The sequence below is a fragment of the Heterodontus francisci genome, chromosome 13 (genome assembly GCF_036365525.1).
Source record: "Heterodontus francisci isolate sHetFra1 chromosome 13, sHetFra1.hap1, whole genome shotgun sequence".
NCBI lineage: Eukaryota > Metazoa > Chordata > Chondrichthyes > Heterodontiformes > Heterodontidae > Heterodontus > Heterodontus francisci.
The window spans coordinates 74,792,838-74,818,986 of NC_090383.1; the positions used below are offsets into that span (position 1 = coordinate 74,792,838).

The 26,149-nt window shown below is 39.9% G+C and overlaps 1 protein-coding gene across 2 annotated transcripts; it reads right to left on the minus strand.

Annotated features, from left to right (window-relative positions):
* Window positions 1-3,779: 3,779 nt before the first annotated feature.
* Window positions 3,780-25,923, minus strand: slc30a1a (solute carrier family 30 member 1a). 2 transcript variants are annotated; one of them, XM_068044983.1, is made up of 2 exons: window positions 24,850-25,923; window positions 3,780-9,700 (listed from the first exon to the last, which is right to left on the minus strand). In XM_068044983.1, the coding sequence occupies exons 1-2, from the start codon at window positions 25,463-25,465 to the stop codon at window positions 8,796-8,798; spliced, it is 1,521 nt and encodes a 506-aa protein (XP_067901084.1). In that variant the 5' UTR covers window positions 25,466-25,923; the 3' UTR covers window positions 3,780-8,795. The 2 variants fall into 2 exon arrangements, with proteins under 2 accessions (XP_067901084.1, XP_067901083.1); XM_068044982.1 differs by having other exon boundaries at window positions 24,814-25,921.
* Window positions 25,924-26,149: the final 226 nt, after the last annotated feature.

Here is a 26,149-nt window from a genome sequence, read left to right on the forward strand (position 1 = left end):
CCAATACGTTTGCAACACACCAACTAAGCTTTCACCTTGTGTTCTCCACGTGTTTTGTGAAATTTACCCATCAACCATGCTGTAAAGTTGAGAAATGAAATATTCTGCCACATTACAATAGACTAAATGTTCCAACAGCTAACAATTGAAAATTAAAACTTAATTTTACTCACAGCACAAAAAAAAAGATGGGCATTAAGAGAATGACTCCCTACAATATTTCCCTTTATGAGGGGGCGTGGGACTAGCTCATTTGCTCTTACAGAAAGCCAGCACAGACATAACGGACTGTAACAATTCCATATTTGTAATGAAGAGCGTGCAGTTTAAAAGATCAAGTTTCAAAGATTACTCATACATGCATTGTAAAAAGTGACATTGAAGCATGTACAAAGTTCATTGTTCCTGTCATTTCTTTATATTTATACTTTTATATTCCTTTACCTTGTTTACCAAATATTTGCATAGCCCCTCCAGTGTTATTTCTTCCATGCAGAAACAAGGATAGATTGAAAATGAATTATGCTGTTATTGATTATCTATGCTTACTTATGAATAAGGACAAGAAGTGATCAGAATGTTTGTTTCTTCAGAGTTGTGCCTTGAAAGTTAAAATTGTAACATTTCAACTAAAAGTTGAAATCTTGACTTAACTGCATTTATTCAGAATGCAAGTTTCCAGCATCTAAATTTGGTCCAAACAAAAAAAAAGTGATGTTAAGTTGCCATTTCACTAAATCCACTTTATCATTACACTTTTGGTGGAATAATGGCTCCCCTGCTTCCTTCTCGCTCATCTACTAGAACATTTGTCTTCTCAGCTAGGGGCACCCTGTTGCTCAGACATTGCACTGCTCACAAGCCAGGTTATGCAGACTCCACTCAAATAATTAACAGTCAATATATTTAAACTGTAACACTAACTCTCCACCCCACCTGAAATCAAACTTTTACTCCAATAAGTTGAGCTGGGGTAAAGATCAAATGGAGGGGTCATTGCCATTAAACCCAAGTGTTGAATGGCTTGGTTTGACAGGACTCTGGATTATAGTTGGCCCTATAGCCACAGGTTGGTCACCTTGATCTAAGAAGTTCCTTCTTTTTGTAGTTTTTCTTTTGTATTTAGTGTTTTCTGATTTGGGGGTTTAAGAGTGGCATAGTGGCGCAGCAGTTAGCACCGCAGCCTCATAGCTCCAGCAACCAGTGTTCAATTCTGGGTACTACGTGTCCGGTTTCCTCCCACAGCCAAAGACTTGCAGGTTGATAGGTAAATTGGCCATTATAAATTACCCCTAGTATAGGTAGGGGAATTGAGGGAAGGTGGGGATGTGGTAGGAATATGGGATTAATGTAGGATTAGTATAAATGGGTGGTTGATGGTCGGCACAGACTCGGTGGGCCGAAGTGCCTGTTTCAGTACTGTATCTCTAAATAAATAAGAGTGTGGAAGGAACTTCTTAGATCAAGGAATTCAACCTGTGGTATAGGGCTAAAAGTAATCTAGCATCCAGTCAAACCAGGCTTTTCAACACTTAAGAACTTGTATTTTGTGGTTCTCTGGTTTGTCCTATGAACCTTTTATGAATCTGGAGGTTTGAAATGCATTATTTGTAGTACTGTTGCTTCAATCAGAACACCAATATTCATTAGTATCAGTATCTTCAGATTTGAAAAATAACAGGAACATTGCATCTCCATCTAGAGTTTAAGTCAAAAGACACCCCTGGTCACCCAAGTCTTAGATAATCTAAACACTGGGATCACTCCAGTCACTTTTCAAATAGTTGTGATTATTTTAATGTTTCAGCAACATTAGTAGTATTTTCTTAATGGATTGGTAGATGTTTTCCAGATGACCCTCAAGTTCAAAATCATCACGAGGGAAAAAATACTGAGAAAACTATTGGGATTGAACTCAGACAAGTCCCCAGGGCCTAATGGCCTACATTCTAGGGTCTTAAAAGGAAATGGCAGCAGAGATATTGAATCCATTGGTTATAATATTCCAAAATTCCCTGGATGCAGGAAAAGTTCCAGTGGATTGGAAAGAAGCTAATATAACACCTTTATTCAAAAAGGGAGGGAGGCAGAAAGTTGGAAACTATAGACCAGTTAGTTTAACATCTGTCGTTGGGAAATTGTTAGAATCCATTTTTAAGGAAGTAATAACCAGACATTTAAAAAGTCAAAACGCAATCCATCAGAGTCAGCATGGTTTTATGAAGGGTAAATCGTGTTTGACTAATTTGCTAGAGTTCTTCGAAGATGTAACAAGCAAAGTGGATAATGGGGATCCTGTAGATGTAGTATATCTGGACTTCCAGAAGGCATTTGATAAGGTGCCACACAAAAGGTTAATACACAAGGTAAGATCACATGGGGTTAGGGGCAATTTATTAGCTTGGATAGAGGATTGGCTAACCAAAAGAAAACAGAGTCGGGGTAAATGGGTCTTTTTCTGGTTGGCAAAATGTAACTAGTGGGGTACCACAAGGTTCATTCCTTAGGCCCCAACTATTTATAATCTATATTAATGACTTGGGTGCAGGGATAGAAGGTACGATAGCCAAATTTGCAGATGACACTAAAATAGGTGGGATAGTAAGTTGCAATAAAGAAAGAAGAAATTTACAAATGGATATCGATAGGTTAGGTGAATGGGCCAAAATTTGGCAGATGGAGTTTAACGTGGATAGGTGTGAGGTTATCCATTTTGGCCAGAAGAAGAGAAAGGCAAATTATCTAAATGGAGAGAAACTTAAGAGTGCTTCGGTGCAGAGGGATCTGGGTGTCCTCGTGCATGAATTGCAGAAATCTAGTATGCAGGTACAGCAGGTAATAAGGAAGGCAAATGGAATTTTGGCACTTATTGCTAAAAGGAAGAGTATAAAAGTAGGGAAGTGTTGCTGCAACTGTACAAGGCATTAGCGAGACCGCACCTGGAGTATCGCGAAAAGTTTTGGCCCCTTTACTTGAGGGATGTAGTTGCATAGGAGGCAGTTCAGAGGAGGTTCACTAGATTGATTCCTGAGATGAGGGGTTTGTCTTATGAAGAGAGATTGCAGTTTAGGCCTTTACTCTCTCGAGTTTAGAAGAATAAGGGGAGAACTAATTGAGGTATATAAAGATGATTAAGGGGATTGACAAAGTAGACGTAGAGAGGATGTTTCCTCTCGTGGGGCAATCTAGGATAAGGGGTAGCTGATTTAAAACACGAGAAACTACTTCTCTCAAAAGGTCGGGAGTGTGTGCAATTCACTACCCCAGAGTACAGTGCATGCCGGGACATTGGGTAAATTTAAAGGAGCAGATAGACAAGATTTTTAATTAGTAATGGGTTGAAGGGTTATGGAGACAGGCAGGAAAGTGGAGTTGAGGCCGAGATGAGATCAGCCATGATCGTATTGAATGGCTGAGCAGGCTCGAGGGGCTAAATTGCCTACTCCTGCTCCTAGTTCTTATGTTCTAAAACACTGGACATTGTCAGGACCCCACTATCTATTTTAACTCCTGACACAGCCAACAAATCCTATCAACTAAAAAACTTGGTATTTTTCAATTTGTCTCGCCATGAACTCACTACCAATGACCTTAATTCCCATTTTTCATGCTCCATAATTACCAAGAAGTTAACATCTTTCGGAACATCAAGTTGTGGAAGTGGAAATTGGAGATCCTGAATAAACAGCCCTTCTGTTAATCTAATTCAGGAACAAAACCCGAGCAAGCATTCCAAGAATTTTAAAAATTAATTTGAACCAGCAATTTCTAAAAAGGACACACAAACCAGTTTTTGTCAGGAGCAAGTTTATAATGCATCAATACATTGAAATAGTTCAAATAGTCACTATACGAAGTTGGAATAACTTCAGGAAATTACAAAATGCAACATATACAACAGCAATGAAATTCCAGATTTGAGGAGTGCAGCAGTCTAGAGATTTGCAGACAAAAAAAAAAGGCACATAGAACTGCACCAGAATCACTGCCAGAATTATGCTGGCAACAGTACTAAAGTAAACAAAAAAAATTACGCATACTACACAAATCTACAAAATACTCAAATAGGTTTAGTGCTTATTCAAATACCACATATTACTTTTAAAAAGGAAACGAGACAAGATCTCTCTATGATTAATGTGTCACCTGATTTTGTTCACACTTGCTTCATTTACAGCTCTTCACACTGAACTATTTAAATCAACATATTCATCCTCATGGCTAAAACCCCTGAATTGCAATTCTCCAACCGACACCCCTAACTGTCATTACCTGAGTCACATCAGCCTCTGCAATGGAGGAAGAGATATTAGTGCTTGAAATCATTAATAGGACACTCAGGGCACATGAAGGTAAAACTTGTAATATTGTTTGTAAGCCCAACCTATTGGATTCCTGCATTTTGAAAGGTTACAATTTTAAATGGAAAAAACAAATTTAATTCTCCACTGATTTTAGTTACAACTTTTACACACACTTTTGTATTATACATAACATACAACCTAAGGAACTTCCCCGATTAAAAACATTTTTGTGGTGGAGGAAAAGGTTTACCCACAGGGACAAGTTAACACTAGATCTCATTGTACTACCTCAAAATTAATTCAAACCAAACTAAAGCACATACATACAGAAAGTGAATAATTAGTTTTAAGAAACTGGCATTTTCAGTTCGGAGATGTTTGTGCTAATCTACAGTATGTCAGCAGCAATTCTCATACACGGCAAGGGTAGAAATCACTTTCCCTAAATCATATATGAAACAATGCATCCCAGCAAGGTTTGGCTCATTTGATTATAAATAGTCTGAACAAAGCAGCACTGCATTAAATATATGGTCTTTACATGTTTTTATGGATTTAGGCAATTGCAGGAAATAAACACATTCCTGTTGTGGACAGTGAGATGTCAATCTTGGATTAACACAAGGATCACCACATTACTAATTTGGGCATCACATTACAGTACACAACTAGTAAAGAAGAAAATAATTTTGTTAATTCTGATGAAAGGTCACAGACCTGAAACATTAATTCTGCTTCTCTCTCCACAGATGCTGCCAGACCTGCTGAGTATTTCCAGCATTGTTTTTTTTCCAGATTTCTAGCATCCGCAGTATTTTGATTTTATTAATTCTGCCTGCCTTGATAAATACATCCCTCACCTGGTGACAGTTTCTTCAAAACATACACTTCATTAAGCATTCTAATAATTCTAAACCATGCCAATTTCCACATGAAAAAAGCATGTAGCAGTACTTTAATGAAACTGTCAAAAAAATGTTTTGTTTCATAACTTTTTCTGACAAACCAGTCCTATAATCAATAGTGCAAGTTTCTCAATAATTGTAATGACTGGAGATCGGTGATTTGAACAAATAAGGCTTGAAGTGGCAAATAGTCTCATTTCCAAAATCAATTCATCGTGTTAACTTGGGAGAGCAGATTTACTGCCAACTGAAATTGACAAAAGCTACTGCAGACTTTAAATGAACATCCCTATAAACCCTCCTATAATTTCAAATGAACAAGATCAAACTGCTGATGAATTGCTTGATCTCAATGTGTTATGTTTTCCCCAGATCATCTCAAAGTCTATAAAAAAGTGTAAGGATTCTATGGAATACACATGAAATTCTCACTTTCCTCTGAATAGGAATTTTACGCTTTAATTTTGGTCCTTAGAGGCATCACTAGAATGCTTTGTATGTGAGATTTACACTTTGGCCTCTAATCATCCCCTCCAAGAAAAACTAAAATAAACATTTTGGAAATTGAAATAATGTTCTGTTTACTGATATAATTATGTGATGTCTTTTCTCACATTATCAATAATTAGACCCAAAGTACTGTTACAAAGCAAGTACAACAATGTCACATCACATGTTCCAAAACCATTATATGATGTCCAAATCAGATTCTGTTTCTAGTAACATACTTTATTCGACCTCAGAGTCGAAGCACTTTCAAAATTTATTTACCCCAAGTTTGAGACTTTGAATGAAATGTTTTGCTCCAGAGCAGAATCCCCTCAATGCTGTACTACGAATAGATCAACTGAAGATTTTTTACACCAAAAATGTGTTGTCTAATTAGCACCTGTAGAAACTGTAACTGTAAAAATTTGTGCTGGCTCCATCTAAAGCATCCACAGAATCAGTTGTAGGAGTCATGCATGTTCAAAATATAGCAGTAGAATTTACATGCAGGAATATTCATGAACCAAGCAAAACAAATTGAGGGACGAAGTATTGCAATACATTTAATGAATGCAAAAGATAGACACTTTTCAGCACTTATTTGCTTGTAAACAATTGGGCAAAACATTTGAAGCTTCTAGTAACGACAGATTATTTGCTCTGAGGGTATACACTATGTTTTCTACAAGTACATGCCACATCCTTTATGAAATTTGCCAGCTTTCCCTCTCTAACTACCCCCCCCAAAACTAAATTTGGACCTTCGATAACATTTACATTTTTTAAAATGGACTACAACCTTCATTTGAAACATTACTTAGAACCTATAAAATGAGGACTTCTGGACCCAAAGGACTTACAACTCCGCAAATCATCTATTCAAAACTCAAAAACACAAGCCTGATCTCCCATTTTTTCCCACCTCACCAATTCTAAAATTAACTGAATAGCCTTGCCACTTTGCTTCTTTGGAATATTGGGAAAACTTGTATTCAGGCCAATATGTGTCAATGTTCATTCAATACACTTCATTCATCATCTAAAATTACTCCACCACGATCACAATCAGTAACAGACTTGTAATCACCAGTACTACACCTCAATGCTAGTTTAACTGTCTCCAGGTGGAACACATTTGGGATGACAATCTAACGACAGCGGGGCGTGTTTCACAGTTTTAATGGAATTAGTATGAAATTTGCATTCACCTATTAGACTTTACTGAAATCCTAGTGAAAACACAGTATAGCCCTTCAAATTGAGCATCAAGGAATTGTCTGATTGTTTTAATTTTGATGGTAGAAATGGTTTCTATAGACCTGGGAGAAGGCATTATACTTGAAGTTTAGCCCAGAGGATTTTTGGCTGTAAATTTACTTAATATTTTCATAGTGGACTACCGTTCACCAAGCTTCCCCATGTAAAACATTACTTAATTTCTGCAGATAGTGCTGCATTAAAATCCAAAAGTACTTCTGCAAAAAGCAGAAAAGTATGCTTTAAAAACCACAATGAAAATATGGAAGCTGAAACCTGACCCAATTTCATAAGGGAATTGTATGCTTTCATCAGAATTTCAGAGGAGATTGCTTTGAGATTTATAAAATGTTAACAGTAATCCATTAGGTCGCCTCAAAATTCACACTAACCATTACACAGAATTCAAGTTCAACAAAAGTTAAACAATTTATAGTTTGTGCAGCTGCCTGATGCCTCCATACAGGCTCATCACAGACTTGCACGTATTTTTGCTTGGTTACAAAACTGCTGGCTTAAAATTTTCAAAAGTAAGGGTCAGCAAAATAGCAGCAGAGGTCATTAGAGAAAAGGTTATGATAGGTTTTTCCTTCAGATCTTGACTGTGTCTTTTATACTTCATTACCGCATGGTAAGTACTGCTTGTTGCGTACTGTAAAATGCTATCAAGAGAGAGAACTTAAAGACAAAAATCCATCCAGATTTTGTATCTCCCTGCAGTAGCACTGGAAGTAAAAGTTTCAAAAATCTATCTGAATAGCTGAAGTACATATGCCTGCTGCTGTACTCTTGTCCACTGAAAAATGGGAGGAGTATGCAGTCCAAACACCTAGTTGTGTTTGGAACAAAAAAAAGTGAATCTTGTCAAATAGGACAATCTCAGAATTTCTGTTAGCAAACAATTCCAAAAATGAAACTAAGCGGAAGTTAAAAACAAGTTGCTAAGCAGTACATTGTTACAGTCCTGCACTTGTTTACTATGCACTCAACCACCAATGTACCAGTTCAGAAACCCTGCATCTTACAGATTTAGTTGACTTTTTTTTTCTGAAATAAGCCCACACTACTTGTTCTTGCATATTTCAGTATATTTTCCATAAACTGTTGGTCCAGAGGAAAGCTATTCCTCAAAGAAACAAATACAGTTATTATCTGGGGTACAACTGCATGTCACAGTGTTAATGCATTACTTACAATTACCAGTTATAACAGGATTGATGCAAGAATTAACAGATCATTTTGTATCAAAACATTTCTATCTAATAATTTTGAGATACAATAAATGCAATCTTAGAGCTAGAGAGGGAAAAAGGTCACTATACATTTCAACCACACAAAGCAAATTACCCATGCGAAAGACCAATCATTGGGTTTAACACTCTGGCTTCAATGGGCTACTTTCCACACCACAACCCTCCCTCACCTCCCCAAGTTTTATATAGCAGCAACTCACATTGGTGGGGACAAAGCGTTTTGCAAATTGATGTAGAAGTGTTACATCAATTTATATAAAACTGCTTATAGAAAAACCTAAGTAATGTCCCAAAATGCTATAACCTTTAATAATTAAATACATTTTTCTGCTGACACAGTCAGTGATGCACTATCCACATTGCTTGTCACAAAGCTGTGATAACAGATTCAAGTAGCTTCTAGTCACCTGTCAGAGTTTGCTTTGGAATGTGCCAAATATAAATCAAGGAGCAGTGGAACAAGTTCAACAACAGTTGTGTTACCTACCACAGTTATTTTAGCTCCATGCCAATCAATTCCAGTTGACAACCCCAAAATTTGAAGTCAATAAAGTACCACATCACTTTTAAAGTTAGGTTGGCTAAATTTACACAGCTGATTCATATTGTGTGTCTTTGTTTTTTACTGCATTGTTGCCAGTCTCATTTCTTTCAGTCCTCACATTGGGGTATTCAGGAGATTCCTTGATGACCTCAAGAGAATGAGTTGATGGGGTTTCCAACTTTGAATCGCTAGAGGACTTCTCTCCATTGCCGCAGCACTGCTTTAAGGCACACTGAGTCTTGCATGGCAGTTCACAAAGGGAAATACGTGATTCAGAGTTTACTGAAGCAAATTCTGGTTGGATGGTTGTGGCATGAATTCCTTCATCATGGAAAAAGTCTTTAATGCGTTTCGCTACATCCATGTAAGCAGTTGGGTCACGGCATTTAATGTGGGCCGTTGCAATAATTCTACTACCAGCTAACTGCCAGACATGCAGCTCATGTACAGCAAGGACACCTTCCAAGTTGCGCAGCTTCTCATTTATTAACTGCATATCTATTTGTTTTGGGACTGTCTGTAACAGAATAAGAGCAGATTCCTTCAGAAGAGGATAGGTAGTGTAGAGCAAGATACATACCATAATACAACATAAAGTGGGATCCAAGAACAGCACCCAGCAGGGTCCAGCTTCTGGAATATTTTCACCATTTTCAGACATGTTTGACTGTGTGCCATTTAGATGTTCTCGATCAACACAATGATCATGTAGACATAGATTGATGCATGGGCCATTTTCAGGACATGGGTTCCAAACAAAGTAAAATATCAGCGCATTTACTACCACTATGACAGAGCCCAGGGCATCTCCTAACACATGGAGAAAGACACCACGCATGTTCAGTTGTGATGCAGACTCGTCTACGTCACTAAATTCATCACGATGGTCGTCAAGAACTGAAATTCCATTCAGTTGCAGGCCCTCCATACTATTCTCCCTCAGTAGATCTGTATTAGGAGAAAAACATTATTAGACACAACAAAAACATTTGAAGAATGCTTATCTACAGCATTTCTTTCTCCCTCTCCCTGCCTTTTAAAACTTCAATTTTTAAATTCACTGTTTTCTTCAAGTTCCTATAGAAAACACCATTCCTAGGACAAACAGACATCCTACCGTAAATTCCACTGTCAATAGCATGAGCCAGGCAAAAAATGTTCAGTGTAACCTGACTCTCACAGCACGCAAACAAAAAATTCAGAATCCAGAACCGCTACCCTATTTCATGAAATTAGGAACAGTAGGAGATTTAGCCCCTCAAGTCCGTTCTGCCATTCAATGAGATCATAGATTAAGTGAATGATCAGCTATTAATATGTCATTTTACATTTCTATTGACACTTTATGACAGTGCCTATACAGATTTAAAGTTTTAGGCAAGATATGCAGGGGGAAATGTGAGGAAGAGATTTTCTTTTGAAAACGCAATGAGTGGTAATGACCTGGAACCCACTGCTTACGAGGGTGGTGAAAGCAGAGATAATGAATGATTTCAAAAGGAAACTGGACAGGCACTTATGGGAAATAAATTTACATGGCTAAAAGGGTAGAGCAGGGGAATGGGACTGACTGGATTGCTCTACAAAGAGCTGGCATGGACTCGATGGGTCAAATAGCCTCCTTCTGTGCTATTATGACTATCACTGTCTCATTGACAAATTTGGGACATGCGGCTTTCTATCCCATCATTTAAGTCATTAATATATACAGTGAATAGTTGAGGTCCCAACACAGATTTGTGCGAGATACCATGGCTTGAAATTTATAAGCTCGCCGCCGTAAAAGGCGGCACGGCGCAAGCGCAATTTATCCGCCACTGAGCTGTCGTGGTATTTCTTGCGGGTGTTCATTTAAATATAGGGGGCGGAACAGCCGCCCCAATGATAGAAGGGGGTGGCTGCTCCGTCCCCAGCAATCGCGTCTGGCGCCACTGCGCAGGCACCATTTTTAAAGCGTTTCAAGCCCTCATCAGTAATTGTAATATTTAAATGGTGCCACTGCAATTAAAAGTGGAACTGAAATTTAAATGCAACTTTGAAACCCCTCTCCCACCCCTCCCCACTGAATAAATAGACATACTCCCCCAAAAAACTTCTGCTATGCTGAACTTTCACCCCCTTTGACCCTCAACCCCTTCCCACCATCCCCTCGCCACTGTCAATAAAATGCGCCAGGGCCTTTCAGGGGTCCCGAGGGCCTCTCCTGAAAGAATTTTCCAGGTCCCCCTGCCATGACCCCTGATGTCAGAGGGCTGGCAAAATTCAGCTCCATTGGTCACATCCTGTCAATTAGAGTACCTGCCCATTATCACAGAATTGTTACAGCACAGAAAGCGGCCATTTGGCCCACCGTGTCTGCACCAGCTCTCCCAATGAGCATTTCACCTTGTGCCACTCCCCTGCCTTCTCCCTGTAACCCTGCATATTCTTCCTTTTCATAGAACAGTCTAATTCCCTTTTGAATGCTTCAATTGAACCTGCCTCCATCACACTCAGGCAGTGCATTCCAGACCTTAACCACTCACTGCATGAAAAGTTTTTCCTCATGTCGCTTTTGCTTCTTTTACCAATTACTTTAAATTGATGCCCTCTTGTTCTTTATCCTTTCACAAGTAGGAACAGTTTATAGAAACATAGAAAGTAGGAGCAGGAGTAGGCCATTCAGCCCTTCGAGCCTGCTCCACCATTCATTATAATCATGGCTGATCATCCAACTCAGTAACCTGTTCCCACTTTCACCCCATACCCTTTGATCCCTTTAGACCCAAGAGCTATATCTAACTCCTTCTTGAAAACATACAATGTTTTGGCCTCAACTGCTTTCTGTGGTAGTGAATTCCACAGGCTCACCACTTTCTGGGTGAAGAAATTTCTCCTCATCTCAGTCCTAAAAGGTTTACCCAGTATCCTGAAACTATGATCCCTGGTTCTGGACTCCCCCACCATTTCTCCCTATCGACACCATCCAGACCCCTCATGATTGCAAATACCCCTACAAATCTCCTCTCAGCCTTATGGGCGGCACAGTGGCGCAGTGGTTAGCACCGCAGCCTCACAGCTCCAGCGACTCGGGTTCAATTCCGGGTACTGCCTGTGTGGAGTTTGCAAGTTCTCCCTGTGTCTGCGTGGGTTTTCTCCGGGTGCTCCGGTTTCCTCCCACAAGCCAAAAGACTTGCAGGTTGGTAGGTAAATTGGCCATTATAAATTACCCGTAGTATAGGTAGGTGGTAGGGAAATATAGGGACAGGTGGGGATGTGGTAGGAATATGGGATTAGTGTAGGATTAGTATAAATGGGTGGTTGATGGTCGGCACAGACTCGGTGGGCCGAAGGGCCTGTTTCAGTGCTGTATCTCTAAACTAAACTAAACTTCTCTTCTCCAAGGAAAAAACAGTCCTAACTTCTCCAATCTATCTTCATAACTGTAGTTCCTCATCCCTGGAACCATTCTCATGAATCTTTTCTGCACCCTCTTTAACGTCTTCATATTCTTTCTAAAGCGCAGTGCCCAGAACTGGACACAATACTCCAGCTGAGGCTGAACTTATGTCTCATACAAGTTCAACATAACTTCCTTGCTTTTATACTCTCTGCCCCTATTAATAAAGCCCAGGATACAGTATGCTTTATTAACTGCTCTCTCAACCTGTCCTGTTACCTTCAACGACTTATGCACATATACCCCTAGGTCCCTCTGCTCCTGCACCCCCTTTAAAAATTGTACCCTTTATTTTATATTGTCTCTCCATGTTCTTCACACTTCTCCACATTGAACTTCATCTGCCACCTGTCCGCCCAATCCATCAACTTGTCTATGTCCTTTTGAAGTTCTGCACTATCCTCCTCACAGTTCATAATGCTTCCTTTATGCCTTTGGCTAGCAAAGCTCTACTGATCTCAGATTTAAAACCATCACCTGAATTAGCATTTACTCATTTTTGTGGGACTGAGTTCCACACTTCTAACCTCCCTCTTCTCTCCCCACCCACCCCCCCCCACTGATTTTATAGTTAGTTTCTCTTGTCCTAGACACTCCCACCAGTGGAAAGCATTTCTCTCCATCTATCCTATTAATTATTCCTTTCAATTCTAAAAAAAAATCCCAATCAAATCATGCTTTAACCGTCTATTTCAAAGAATACAAGCATAGTTTATGTAATCTATTCTCAATCTAACCCTTTGGAGCCCTGGTAACATTCTGGCGAATCTGCGAAGCACTCATTACAAGGCATATACGTTCTTTCCAAGTTCAAAGCAATTTGACCCAACGATGAAAGAACAGTGATAACGTGTCCACGCAGGATGGTATGTGACTTGGGAGGGGAGGTGATGGCGAGCTTTGGCCCTGGATGGTATTGAGCTTCTTGAGTGCTGTTACAGCTGCACCCATCCAGGGAAGTGTAGAGTATTCCATCGCAGTCTGACGTGGAGATGCTTTGGAGAGTCAGGGGCTGCAGAATACCCAGTCTTTGACCAATTCTAGTAGCCACAGCATTTATGTGGTTTGTCCAGAGCAGTTTCTGGTCAATAGCAACCCCCAGGATGTTGGAGGATTCAGTAATAGAACTGCCACTGAATGTCATGGGGAGGTGGTTAAACATTACATAATATAACATACAATGCATTCAAGAAAAACATGAAAAATATTTACATTTTGAATCACAGAATGGCCTTCTTCTGTACTGTAACCATTCAGCCCATCAAGTTCATGGTAGCTCTCTGCAAGAGCAATTTAGCTAGTCCCACTCTGGAGCCCTACAAATGTTTTCCCTTCAGATGCTTATCCAATTTTCTTTTGAAAGCCATGATTGAATCGGCCTCAAACACCCTTTCAGGCAGTGCATTCCAAATCTAAACTATTCGCTGCATAAAATGTTTTTGGTCATGTAGCCTTTAGCTCTTTTGCCAATTACTTTAAATCTGTCTCCTCTGGTTCTTGACCCTTCTGCCAATGGGAACAGTTTCTCTCCATCTACTCTATCTAGACTGTTCATGATTTTGAACACCACTATCAAATCTCCTCTCAACCTTTGATTCTCTTTGGAGAAGCTGGGGTTCTTCTATCCAGTCACATAGCTGAAGTTCCTCATCCCCAGAACTGTTCTTGTTAATCTTTTATGCACCCTCTTTAAAGACTCCAGATACTTCCGAAAGTGTAGTGCCCAGAAATTGTCACAATAATCCAGCTGAGGCCAAACCAGCGTTTTATACAGGTTTGTCATAACTTCCTTGCTTTTGTACTCTATGCCTCTATAGAAGGCGCAGGATCCTGTAAGCCTTTTCAACCACTTTCTCAACCTGCCCTGCCACATCTTCAATAATTTGTGCACATATACCCCCATGTCTGTTTCCACACTCTTTTAGAATTGCACCCTTCAGTTTATATTGCCTCTCCTCATTCTCCTTACCAAAGTGCCTCACTTTGTACTTCAGTGTTAAATTGCATCTGCCACGTGGTCTGCCCATTCCATCAGCCTACGTCCTCATGAAGTCTATCACCATCCTCCTCATAGAAAGCTTGGAAGTATTGTGGACTATCATGCACAAATTTTGAAATTGTGCCCTGTACATCCAAGTCATTAATAAGATCAAGAAAAGCAGTGCATGCAAATAAATATACAGTTGGTATATCCATCTGTTCAAATTAGATAAAGCAGTCTTATTTACACTTAATAGCTCAAGTTTTTTAATAAATTCATTTACAAGTTGTGGGCACCACTGGCAAGGCTGGTATTTGTTTTCCATTTCTGGTTTTGTACAACTAGTTACGAGTCAGTCAATCATGTTGCTGTGGGAATGGAGTCACATAGGACTGACCAGATGGGGATGACAAGTTTCCTCTCCTAAAAAGTAGGCTAGTGAACCAGTTGGATTTTTATTTTTTTTAAAACAAACAGCTTGGTGGTCATTTTTACTGTTACAAAAAAAAAAAATACACAATGGAAATTCTCAATAGTGGTCTTTGAATTTGCATTCTCTGGATTTTAAGTCATTAGCTCCTCAGTTACCACATATTTTATTTTGCCATTGAACAGTGCATGAAGATGTAGTTCTGAGGACAGCATAGGGGGCAGGTACATTAGCTTTGGTTAACTCTAGCGAAGAGCTAAATGGCTTTTTTCTGCGCTACAAACTTCTATGATTCCAGGTCCTCTATTGCAGTGGGCATGCATGCGGTGGATGCGGGCATCTGTGAATCTATGCCAATTCCAATGTAAACTCATTGTGATAAGTTATCACATACAGAAAAATTATAGAATCATAGAATGATATAGCACATAAGTAGACCATTCAACCCATCATGCCTGTTCCAACTCTGAGAAAACTATCCAATTAACTCCATTCCTCTGCCCTCCTATCTAAATCACTATGGAGCATCCATATAACTGTGCTCTCATGCAGTATTTTAAAAAGCAACTCAGTGCATAAAGGTTAATGTACACAGAGGTCAGGAATCAAAAAATTACATTTGCAAATTTTGCAAATCATGTTGGTTATGCAGGTGCTTGACATCTTCTGATGCAAGTAGAGTCCAATTTTTACAACAAATTTTTTAAATCTTGTCACCCCGTTTTAATTTACTCAACTTGATCTAACCACAGAATAGAAAGTGTATGTGTGATTGGTGTGATGAAGTCCACTTTTTGTTTTTATACTGGTTCTGTAAATTTACTTTGTACGCCTACAGGACTGGTTTTAAAATATATTCTGCTGTTTTCGCAGCCAATCTTTCACTCCTGGAGTTTTATCTGATAATGTCATATCAAAAATGACGTTATAATGACATTCCTTAAATAACTGGATGACAAAAAACTGGCATACAAATAGTGTCAAGTCATAAGATTTTTTTCCTAAAATAGCAAAGCACATGCTCCAGCCCAGGAGGAAAAAAAAAAAGAGGATGACATAAACAAAATGACTGCAATCGCATTAAGTCACTTAACTATAAAACCAACCTGGCCACTCCAAAATGCAACTATTGTCATAGGATCATCAGGTTCTGGTTATGATTTGGTGACAACAAAGACTAGATCATTCAGAGGTGTCTAGGGGTCTCTTTCAGCCTTCACCTGGTCTTATTGTAAAAGGGTTTATGTTTTAACCACACTGTTTTAGCTCCACTTTGGTGAATCCTTGTTCACAGCTTTCCAATTATAAGGCAAAGAAATGAGGACAAACTGGCTTAGGTTTAAAGAAGTGAAATTTATTAAAACTTAAACTCTAATTCGGTTAACGGCTACGAATACACGCCATGCCCCATGCTAGCATGCATAAGCACATGCAAATAGAGACAGAAAAAGAGAAGAAAAATAGTGAAGAGGTTTGAGGCAATCTCTGAAAAAGGGGTTTTTGTTAGTGATTCGAGCTCGCTGTAGTCTTTGCTTGTAGGTAGATTTTGCTTTTCATTGGGGCCCAGTATTCTTCTTAAATGTCTTTCCAGTCAAGGGTCTTTTTTTTAAAAAAAAACAAGTTCTTCCTTTACCACATTAACAGTTTAAAAATCAATGTTCATGTGGCGAAATTAATGTGTCTCATTCTTGGCAGGTGGGGGCCTGCATAACAGTATGTTATCCAAACAAGGCCTAGGCATAGATTCCAAAAGCATACTGCAGCCTTTCATTTGTTAAGACACTGTCAATAAGGCCTGTACAGTGTATTAGTTAGAGACATTACTTTGGTGGTGGTGGGGGGGGGGGGGGGGGGGGGGTGGGGGGGAGGTGGAATCAGCTAAGCCTTCATTCTAACATTCTAACCTGGCAGAAAATCTTTTCTGACAAAACATCAAGTACAACTGGATTTTTGTTTTTTGATTAAATATTCAAATCAAACCAACCAAGTTAAATTGGGAGCATAGGTGAAGATTAATTAAAATTCAGCACAATTTCATGTCTGGTCACTATTTTGATGTGTTTCAGTATTATCTTTAACTAAAATTGTATGCTGTATTATTAGTGCATTGGGAATACCTACTTGTAATCTCTTTCCCAAATGCAACAGGCCATCTGTGCTAAAAGCAGCTAAAATACTACAGCTGTACAGGCAAAAACTGCAATCTCATTTGATTAAGTGGGCTACAACAGTATATTGAGTTGCAGGGTAAAGCTAGTAATTTTAACTTGTCTAATCTACTGTTAAGAACTGCACAACATATGTTGGTTTCTCAAGCTTTTGCAATAATACACATGATACAGTTAAGCAAACAGTAAAAACTCAAGCTATTTGGTTAAGTTTTGTTGTTTGGAATGATTTTACAAAGATCATGTACCAACTTCAATCAATTAGTTACAAGAAAGTTGTAAGTTTCTTTGTCTTTAAGCTTATGACTCATCCTACAACCACAGTAACAAAAACCCATTCATACATTGATAAGTATGTACAATCAGGGTTCACAGAATTTGCACAATGCAGATCGAGTTCTTTATATTTCCCCTCTCTAAAATTTCAACACCACTTCTGTGCAGAGCACTTTGAGAGTTTAGACATCTTGCTAATTGTTTACAATGCAACCAACCACAACTGATGTAGTGACAAGGGACATCAAATTTAAAGAGAAGTTGAGAGACATTTGTTGGTTATTGGAGCATGGAATGCTTTGCACAGGGATTGGCAAGTAGATATGTGCATCTTTTAGGAGAAAAAGTTGGATAAATATTTGAAACAGAGGATGATATAGGCGGAGAAGAGTGCAAGTTTTGGATTGCTCTAATGAAGAGCCAGCACAAACACAGGCCTATTAGCCTTCTTCTATACTGTACATTTCTATGGTTCTATAAAGTCCACTTCATTTAATTTCACTAACACAATGTGCATACAATACTAAGACCACATGCATCATTCTATGCTTAAATATCAAACTCTTAATATACATAGAGCAAAATAAATTTTTCCCTCTAAGAAATCGCACCTCCCTTCTGGCATCTCCAAGTGGGTAAAGGACTAACTTTGGATAGATAGATGAAGTATAGCTACTTTTTAAAAAAAATATTCAATCCAATTCTAGGTTGACATTCAAATGAACATTTTGCAAAGTTATTGGTCATTGAGAACCCAAATAGGGCACACAATGCAGAATGTACCAGTCGAGATACTGTGTATCTTATTCTATTTGAATGGTATCCTATTGTATTTGAAAGGCACTATAATTTAGTGCAAAATGAACAAGTAAAGCTATAGTTACCTTCCACACATCAAGAATAAAAATTGATATATCACAAATTCTATTCCCAATCTTTATTCCAGTGATTCTCAATCTGAGATCCATAGAGGCTTTCCATGGGGGTCTGTGAAATAACCTGAATATGCAAGTCGGGAGGTGGGAGCAGAGTCTGGCCAGAGTGGGCTGGTTGTCTCACCCAAGAGGGGAGAGAGCGGTATGAAAGTAAATACTTGTTTTCTTAGAAACAGGATTTAAAACACTCTTTGCATGCAGCACTTTCATAATTTTATATAGTTAGATGGAGGTGCTGTAATTACTAATCCATCTAAAAAGGAGACCTCCAACCAAAAGGTTTGAGAACTGTTCGATTTCTCAGCTGTATCCTAATGGAAATTTGTCTGTCTTGCATTGCCTTCCTTCTAAAGATAAGCTCTTGATGCAAAATGAAGAACAAGTTTGAAAAGCCTCAAATGCTTTATGCTACACTTAATCTGAAGAAACCAATTCAGATGCTGGATTATGTTCTTCAGTAGAGGAAGAATGCAATAACTTAGACAAACCAAAAATACCTGTTTGGCTAGTAGTTAATAAAATCAATGTTTGTCAATATGCTGTAGTTGGGAGTCTAGCGCATTCATTTGTGGTTGGATAGGGAGATAAAGTCCATAATATGTTAGTGAAGTAAATCTATTTGAGAAAATGTGTAATTGGTCTTAGACACCCATCGATGTATCTTATGATTCCATCAGTTTAAAACGACGCTGTTCAGACCCAATCACACTTACAATCCTAGATAACTGGATCCACTTATTCAGAGTTTAGGTGAAGTCATGGACTGTCTTCTCCCACGCTTGTAATTTGTTCCCCTTGACTGCAAGAATCAAGAAAACCGTGGTCATGGGACAAGGTGTTGCATCTGCGCCCCTAACCACAATAAATAATACCCCACTGCAAGTGGTTAGCAAATTCTGCTACCTTGGGTCCAGTAACAGAAAACTTGTCCTTTGATACAGAGCTTGATACAAGCATAGGAATAGCAGCTACCACCTTTGGCTGACTTGCCAAACATATAAAGCCTATGTTCTCAGCACCTTGCTGTATGGCTGTGAAACATAGGTGAACTACAGATACCAGGAAAAGAAGCTCAATAATTTCCATCTTCACTGTCTGTGGCGCATTGAGTATATCCTGGCAGAACAAAGTCACAAATGCAGCAATCCTCTCAAAGGCAGAGCTCCCAAGTGTGTTGGCACTAATCAAACATAAATGGCTTTGGTGGATCGGACACATTCAAGGATGAAATACAGACAGTCGCGTACCCGAGGATCTTCTGTATGGTGAGGTAGCCAGGGCCAGACGACCAGTGGAGCGTCCAAAACTCCACTTCAAGGATGCTTGCAAGTGCAACATGAAGGCCTTAAATGTATACAGTTGCACTTGCAAGTCACTAGCTGGCGAAAGAGGGAAATAGCGACACATCCTGTGGACTGGTGTGCACTTTTACGGCGACCAGTTGCTACAACAGCTTGGCAACAGGCACCAATGGCAAAAACATGTTCATCATCTTTCGTAGATGGAAGGGTGCTAACCAATTTAGGCTTGGTTTCATTTAATTGAACAGACTGTGGTTAAAAGCAGTTTTTGAACTTTTTTTGCCCAAATAAAAATACCTCTCAAACAAACTTTTCAGTTTTCCATGCTATTTTTAGTTTAACTTCTTAAATGTCACAACCAACATTTCTAGGAACCTATTATTTACTTCTAACACCCAACCTCCACTCCCCCAACAATAACAAAACCAAAAAAAAACTCAAACAAATTAAGCATTGCATTTCCTAGCATAGGTAATTGCCCGAACAATTTAAGTAAATTCTAATTAAGAGCAGTAGGCAGTGTGCGACTTCCATATGCAAGTTACAACATCTTCCACAATACAATGGGAATCTCTTCTATGCGAGAAAATATGGGCAGAGAGATACACAAGAATGAAGATAAGAAAGTGGTTGCAGTGCATCTCAGCAAGGATAGAAACCTCAAACATCTTGAAAGACATGCAAGATAATGAGATTGAAGGTCTCGTCATGCACATGGATGAGGAGCTGACATGAAACGTTAGGAAGAAAGTGAACAGGACAAGGAAGTTAACAGAGATATGGGAGAATGGGTTCAGGTGAAGAATGAAATCACTGAAGATGAGAAGTTGCCTGGTGCTGAGGCTGAAAACAGAATAGATGAGAATATCTGCTAAAATGTTAGAGCAGTGACTTGATTGTGTTCTTTAATGAAGTAACAGAGTTGATGAAGGGATTGCACATAGACTTTCAAAAGCCCTTTGACAAAGTACATCATTGACTACTTGTAAGCAAAATTACAGCCCATGGAACTAAAGGGACATTAACAACATGGATACAAAATTGACTAAGAGATAGAAAACATAATAGTGGTGAAAGGTTTCCCCCCACCCCAAACTGGAGGGAAGTGTACAGTGGTGTTTCTCAGGGCTCGCTATTAGGACCATTGCTCTGTTTGATATATATTAATGATCTGGACTTGGGCATACAGAACATAAATTGAAATGTTTTCAGATGACACAAAAATTGGAAATGAATTAAACAGTGGAAGAAGCTAGTAACAGACTTCAAGAGGACAAAGACAGGAAAAATGGGCACATAGCAGATGCAATTTAACACAGAAGTGTGAAGTGATGCATTTTTATAGGGAGAGTGAGGAGAAACAATTCAATTTTAAAGGGGTGCAGGAATGGAGAGATTTGGGGATGCATGTAAATATATTGTTGAAAGTGGCAGGACAAGTTGAGAAGGCTGTTTAAAAAGCAGATGGAATCCTTGGCTTTATAAAACAAAGGCATGCAGTACAAAAACAAGAAAGTAATTCTAAACTTTTATAAATCACTGGTCAGGCTCCAGTTGGAGTATTGTATCCAATTCTGGGCACCACCCTTTAGGACAAAGTCGATGCCTTAAAGAGTGGACAGGAGACTTACTAGAATGGTACCAGGGATGTGGGACCACAGTTATGTGAAAACACTAGATAGAGAAGCTGTGTTTGACCTCTAAAGAGCAGAGATGGTTAAGGAAACTGCAAGAGGATCCTTATTCTGTTTCCAGGGGCAGAAGGGTCACTTACCAGAGTCCACACATTTAAGGTAATTTGCAAAAGAACCCGAGGCATGAGGGGATATTTTTATATAAATGCAGCAAGTGAGGATCTGGAATGCACTGCCTGAAAGGGCGATGGAAGCAAGTTCAATAATAACTTTCAAAAGGAGAACTGGATAAATATTCAAAAAGGAAAACATTTGCAGGGCTATAGGAAACGGGAAAGGGAATGAGATGAACATACGAATTAGACGTAGCAGCCCATTCGGCCCCTCGAGCCTACTCCGCCATTCAATAAGATCATGGCTGATCTGTTTGTGTTTCGAATTCCACACTCCCATCTACTCCCGATACCCCTCGATTCCCTTGCCTAACCAAAATCTTTCTACTTCCACCTTAAAAATATTCAATGTTCCTGCCTCCACCACCTAAGGCAGAGAGTTCCAAAGTCGCACAACATTCAGAGAAAAAAAATTGGATAGCTTTAAAAGAATCGACAAGCACAAAGGGCCAAATGGCCTTTAGTGCTGTATCATCCTTCGAGTCAAACAGCAAAATAAGCAAACATGGATAAGAAGCGGCCAGAATAGGAAGATAGGCTAAAGTCTCAAGATGAGCCCATGCCAAAAATGCTGCAGTTCGAAGGGGAACAGAAGCTATAAAACAGAACTTGGCAGTCACCATACATCAGTGATCCCCCTACTATTCAAAACTATGTACACCACTTAGTGGATATGATCCAAACTAAAAAAGTGGCCTGAAGAAACCTCACGCTCAAAACCAAATACATTTAAAACAAATTTGTATTTACGCTGATCCTCACGACATCCCCAAGAACATGATAAATAATCATTTTGACGGGTAATCATTGTTATGTAGGAACAATTTGCTGTTAGCTGCACATAGCAAGCCCCAAAAACAGAAAGTAAAAGAATGACCAGTTAATATATTTGTTTTGATGGTGATAGCCGAGAGATGGATGTTGTCCAAGACCACTTGCTTTTTTTTTTGAATAGTGCTGTGGAATGTTTTACATGGACCGAAACACAAGGTTGGCATTTCCAATAGTGCAGCAGGGCTTGAAACCATGATTTTATGACTCAAAACTACAAATGCTAATAACTGAGCCAAGTCAGACAAGTCCAGACAAACTGGTGATAAATAACATTACCAATTTGTTTGGACAGAACTCTATCAGGATGCCTCACAAATTTGCTTCTAAACCCCTCAATTATGGAATACTTTTCAAAAATATAGTGGACTTAAAAAAAATAGCTAAAATGTGAAACAGATCCAATATTTCACCAGAAATACTGCCAGTCTCATGTGCACAGAGAAAAGGATAGGTAGCATGGCACACCATTAAGCCTTTTGCTTCTGGCCTTGTTACCATGGTACTATAATAGAGCCAGATCATCAGCCATGGGCATTCATGATTATCATTTACAAAGCCTGTCCATACCAACAAATTATGATGGGGCTCAATAGGGTAGATGTAGAGATGATGATTCCACTGTTGGGAGAGTGCAAAACTAGTTGCCATAAATATAAAATAGTCACTAACAAATCTAATAAAGGAATTCAGGAAACACTTCTTTACTCAGACTGAGAAAATGTGGAATTCACTACAACATAGAGTGGTGAGCCAAATAGCATAGATGCATTTAAGGGGAAGGTAGATAGGTACATGAAGGAAAAAGAAACAGAAGGATATGTTGACAGCATGAGATGGAGTAAGATGGAGAGAGACTCACGTGGAACATAAACACTAACATTGACCTGTGTGCTGCAAGATTCTATGCAACAGCTACCTCTTTCCCACTAATGCCCAGCATCCTCAAAAGTAATCCTCATAAATGCATGTAGCTTACAGGTAAATATATACATTAAAAATATACATTTTAGTATTCAATCTGCACCAATGGATTTTCTTTTGCATCAGAGCCAGTTTGTTGGACATCTGAACTATTTAAATCAGGTCAGTAAGGATCAATTACTAGCACTATACCCAATATTTAATTCATTGCTTACAGGAAACTAAGACAATGTCAGCCATAGATCTTTTGATTTTCTAAAAAGGTACTGATAAAACATCAATACCCAAGTGTCATGAAGACCCCCACCTGCCAAGAATGAGGCATATTAATTTCATATGAACATTAATTTTTAAACTGTTGCTGGAGTGAAGAAATGACTTGTTTTATGAGAGATCACCAGGCACTTGGCTGGAGGACATTTGCATACTAAGACAGTTCTGAGAGAGACAAAAGAATTACTCACTGATTCAATTAACAGAGATTGGGCTGGGCAATGGTGATCCATATCTTGTCAGGGTAAGAGACAGCACTACACCCCCACCCACCAAGACCTTTGGAATCCACAAACACAGAAATTGTTTCAACAGTTAGTCACATGACTAACCTGCTGGCCAACTTGGATTTTGAATTGTGCTCACAGGACATTGGGAACAAACTGCAGAGTGCAACTGAACCTAGAACAAGAGAGCTTGTCTCCTGACAGGCGCGCTCTCGCTTTTTCACAAGCCTCCAGACGCACTGAAGACATGTAAACCTCAAGACAGAAAAGACACGTACACCGAAACAAGTTAAAACGTGCAATGGGCCCCAACAAACAGCAAGACTTACCGACAACCAAAGACTCCACATTGAAGTCAAAGGACTGTAAATAACTACCAGATATTGCCTCAAACTTTTCCCCTTTATTCTTTCGACATTTTGTCTCTCTGCAGGTGTTTATCACGTATGCATGCTAGCGTAGTTGCATTGCATACTCATAGGCAAATTAGAGTTTATTAATACATTTCCACCTTTAAATCTAAAAAAAAACCTGTCTGATTTCTTGGCCTTAGAATTGGAAAGCAGTGAACAAGGATTCACCAAGGGAGAGCCAAAACAGTGTTTTTAAAATTAAACCCCGATACGGTTAAACCAGGCAAAGGCTGAGAGGGAACCCCTAGACCCCTCTCAACTGGTCATAACACTAGTTATACTGTAGGTTTTGCATTGCAGCAATGCAAAAGAGTTCACTGTTGCAAGTCCTGTAACATAACTGTGAAACTGGCATTGGAAGTATGTGGGCAAAGAGTTTGGACTGTCCATTCAAAAAATATACAAGCAAGCTATATTGCACACATTACTCCCACAGTTAGACATCCAATACTGTGCTGCTTGGTGGAGTACAAAGGGCATAATACTGGATATCAGTTCACAAACCAGATCTAGTACAAATCTTTTTAATTAAAAATTAACCTAGGCCCTAATTCAGTACAGTATAGTTTAAACGGTCCAAACGTTTGCTGGATATTCTACAAATTGTGGTGATTTTGGCCCACATTGCTATTGTAGGATAAAACGTTATTTGGGTGGTTTAAAATTCTGTCGCTGCCTGAAGCAAATTGTAATGAGACGACAACAGGTCATGCTACAGAAACAAGCTCGTGATCGAACCCTTATTAGAATTAAGGTTATTTTCCACTAGGATTTTTCGTGTGGACATAGCGGCGCATTAGGTATAGATAGGTTACAGTTTGTGTACAAATCTGCCATGACGTTTTGTTACTAGCAAATTACAGTGAATCGATGTAAATAAATAAATCTTCTACATCCCCAGTGATGTGAAGAACCAAAGAGATCATGGTTTTCCTGGTTGCTTTTTTAACCAGCCTAGATCGTGCCCCCGTTCACAGTGAGCTGGTTCTGAGGTATGCTCGACTCACATCCTCGGGATTTACCATTTACACCACAATATGTAAGAAGTGTATCTACCGTTAACAATTCGAGGGTCACCGCTTCTGCACGTACCGAACACGTCGTGCTTGTCCGGGTTGACGCCGTTAAGGGCGCTGCCGCTGACCAGGATATTGATCTCCTCCTGGTCGTGCACGCTTGTCCCATTACCAGACAGTTTCTCCGCCTCGTTCCTCCTCTTCCTGCGGAGCCAGTGACCGCTCTCCGAGCCGGGGACGTGCGAGTGAGAGTGCGAATGGCCATGGGCTGTTCCTCCACCGCCGCTACCGTGGAACATGCAAAGCCCCAGGAGGTTGACCAGGAGCCCGGCGGCTCCGACCCCGATCACCACCACCGCGTTCTGGATCTCCCTGGGCTCGCTGAAGCGCTCGATGGCCTCCAGAACGATGGTGAAGCAGAGCGCGGTGAGGAAGACGGCGTTGACCAGCGCGCCCATCACCTCGGCGCGGATCCACCCGAACGTGTTTTTGGCCGTTGACTGAGTCTTGGCGGCGAAGCGCACGGCGATGAGGGCCACCACCAGGGCGATGACATCCGACAGCATGTGGAAGGAGTCGGAAAGCATAGCCAACGAGCTGGTCAGCCGGCTCACCACGACCTCCACCACGAAGAAGCCGAATGTCAGCCACAACATGCACATCAGGCGCGCCCGGTTCGGCTCGCAGTCCATCTTCCCTCAGTCTATCTTCCCTCCGTCTGACAGCAAGCCAGCCGCCCAGCAGAAAAGCCAACCGCGCCGTTCCAAGGAACAAAGGGCCGTTTAACGTCCAAAATAACGGCCAGAATTTAAAACAAAATATAAAGGGCAGGAAACCAAAACCTAAGTCGAAAGTTCCAGAAAATGTAGAAATAGCCCTTTCGTTGTTTCACCCAACCCGTACGTATGCGGACGGTTACAAAAAACTTTTGCACCCGGCAAGTTTTTTTTCTGCGCACGGTTTTTTTTTTCAGCACGGACCCATTTCTTCCCCTTCACCAAACCCTGCCTCCAGGCGAGGCCGATTGGTCGAAATGCTAATTAGCGATCATTCTTATTCGTCAGTTGTCGTGTCAATCATTTTCACCCTGCCCACTCTGCGCACCGCTCTACTGGTTTTTAAAAGTCTGGCTTGTCTTGCGCGTTTTCCCCCCTATCGCCGTCCTAGTGATTGTGACGGCATCAGCTGTCATTGTCCCGAAAGCAATCACCGACCGCTGGGTCCGGCTCTATTCCCACCCCCATTTACCTTAGGGCTGATTGGCTACTGTTTTCAACTATTTTCTTTTTAATTGGCTGATAGTTGTGCCAAACTCAGATGCAGGAGATCGTTTTGTGGTGTGCTGACTAGTCTCTTGTCAAGGGTTCATTCCCTGT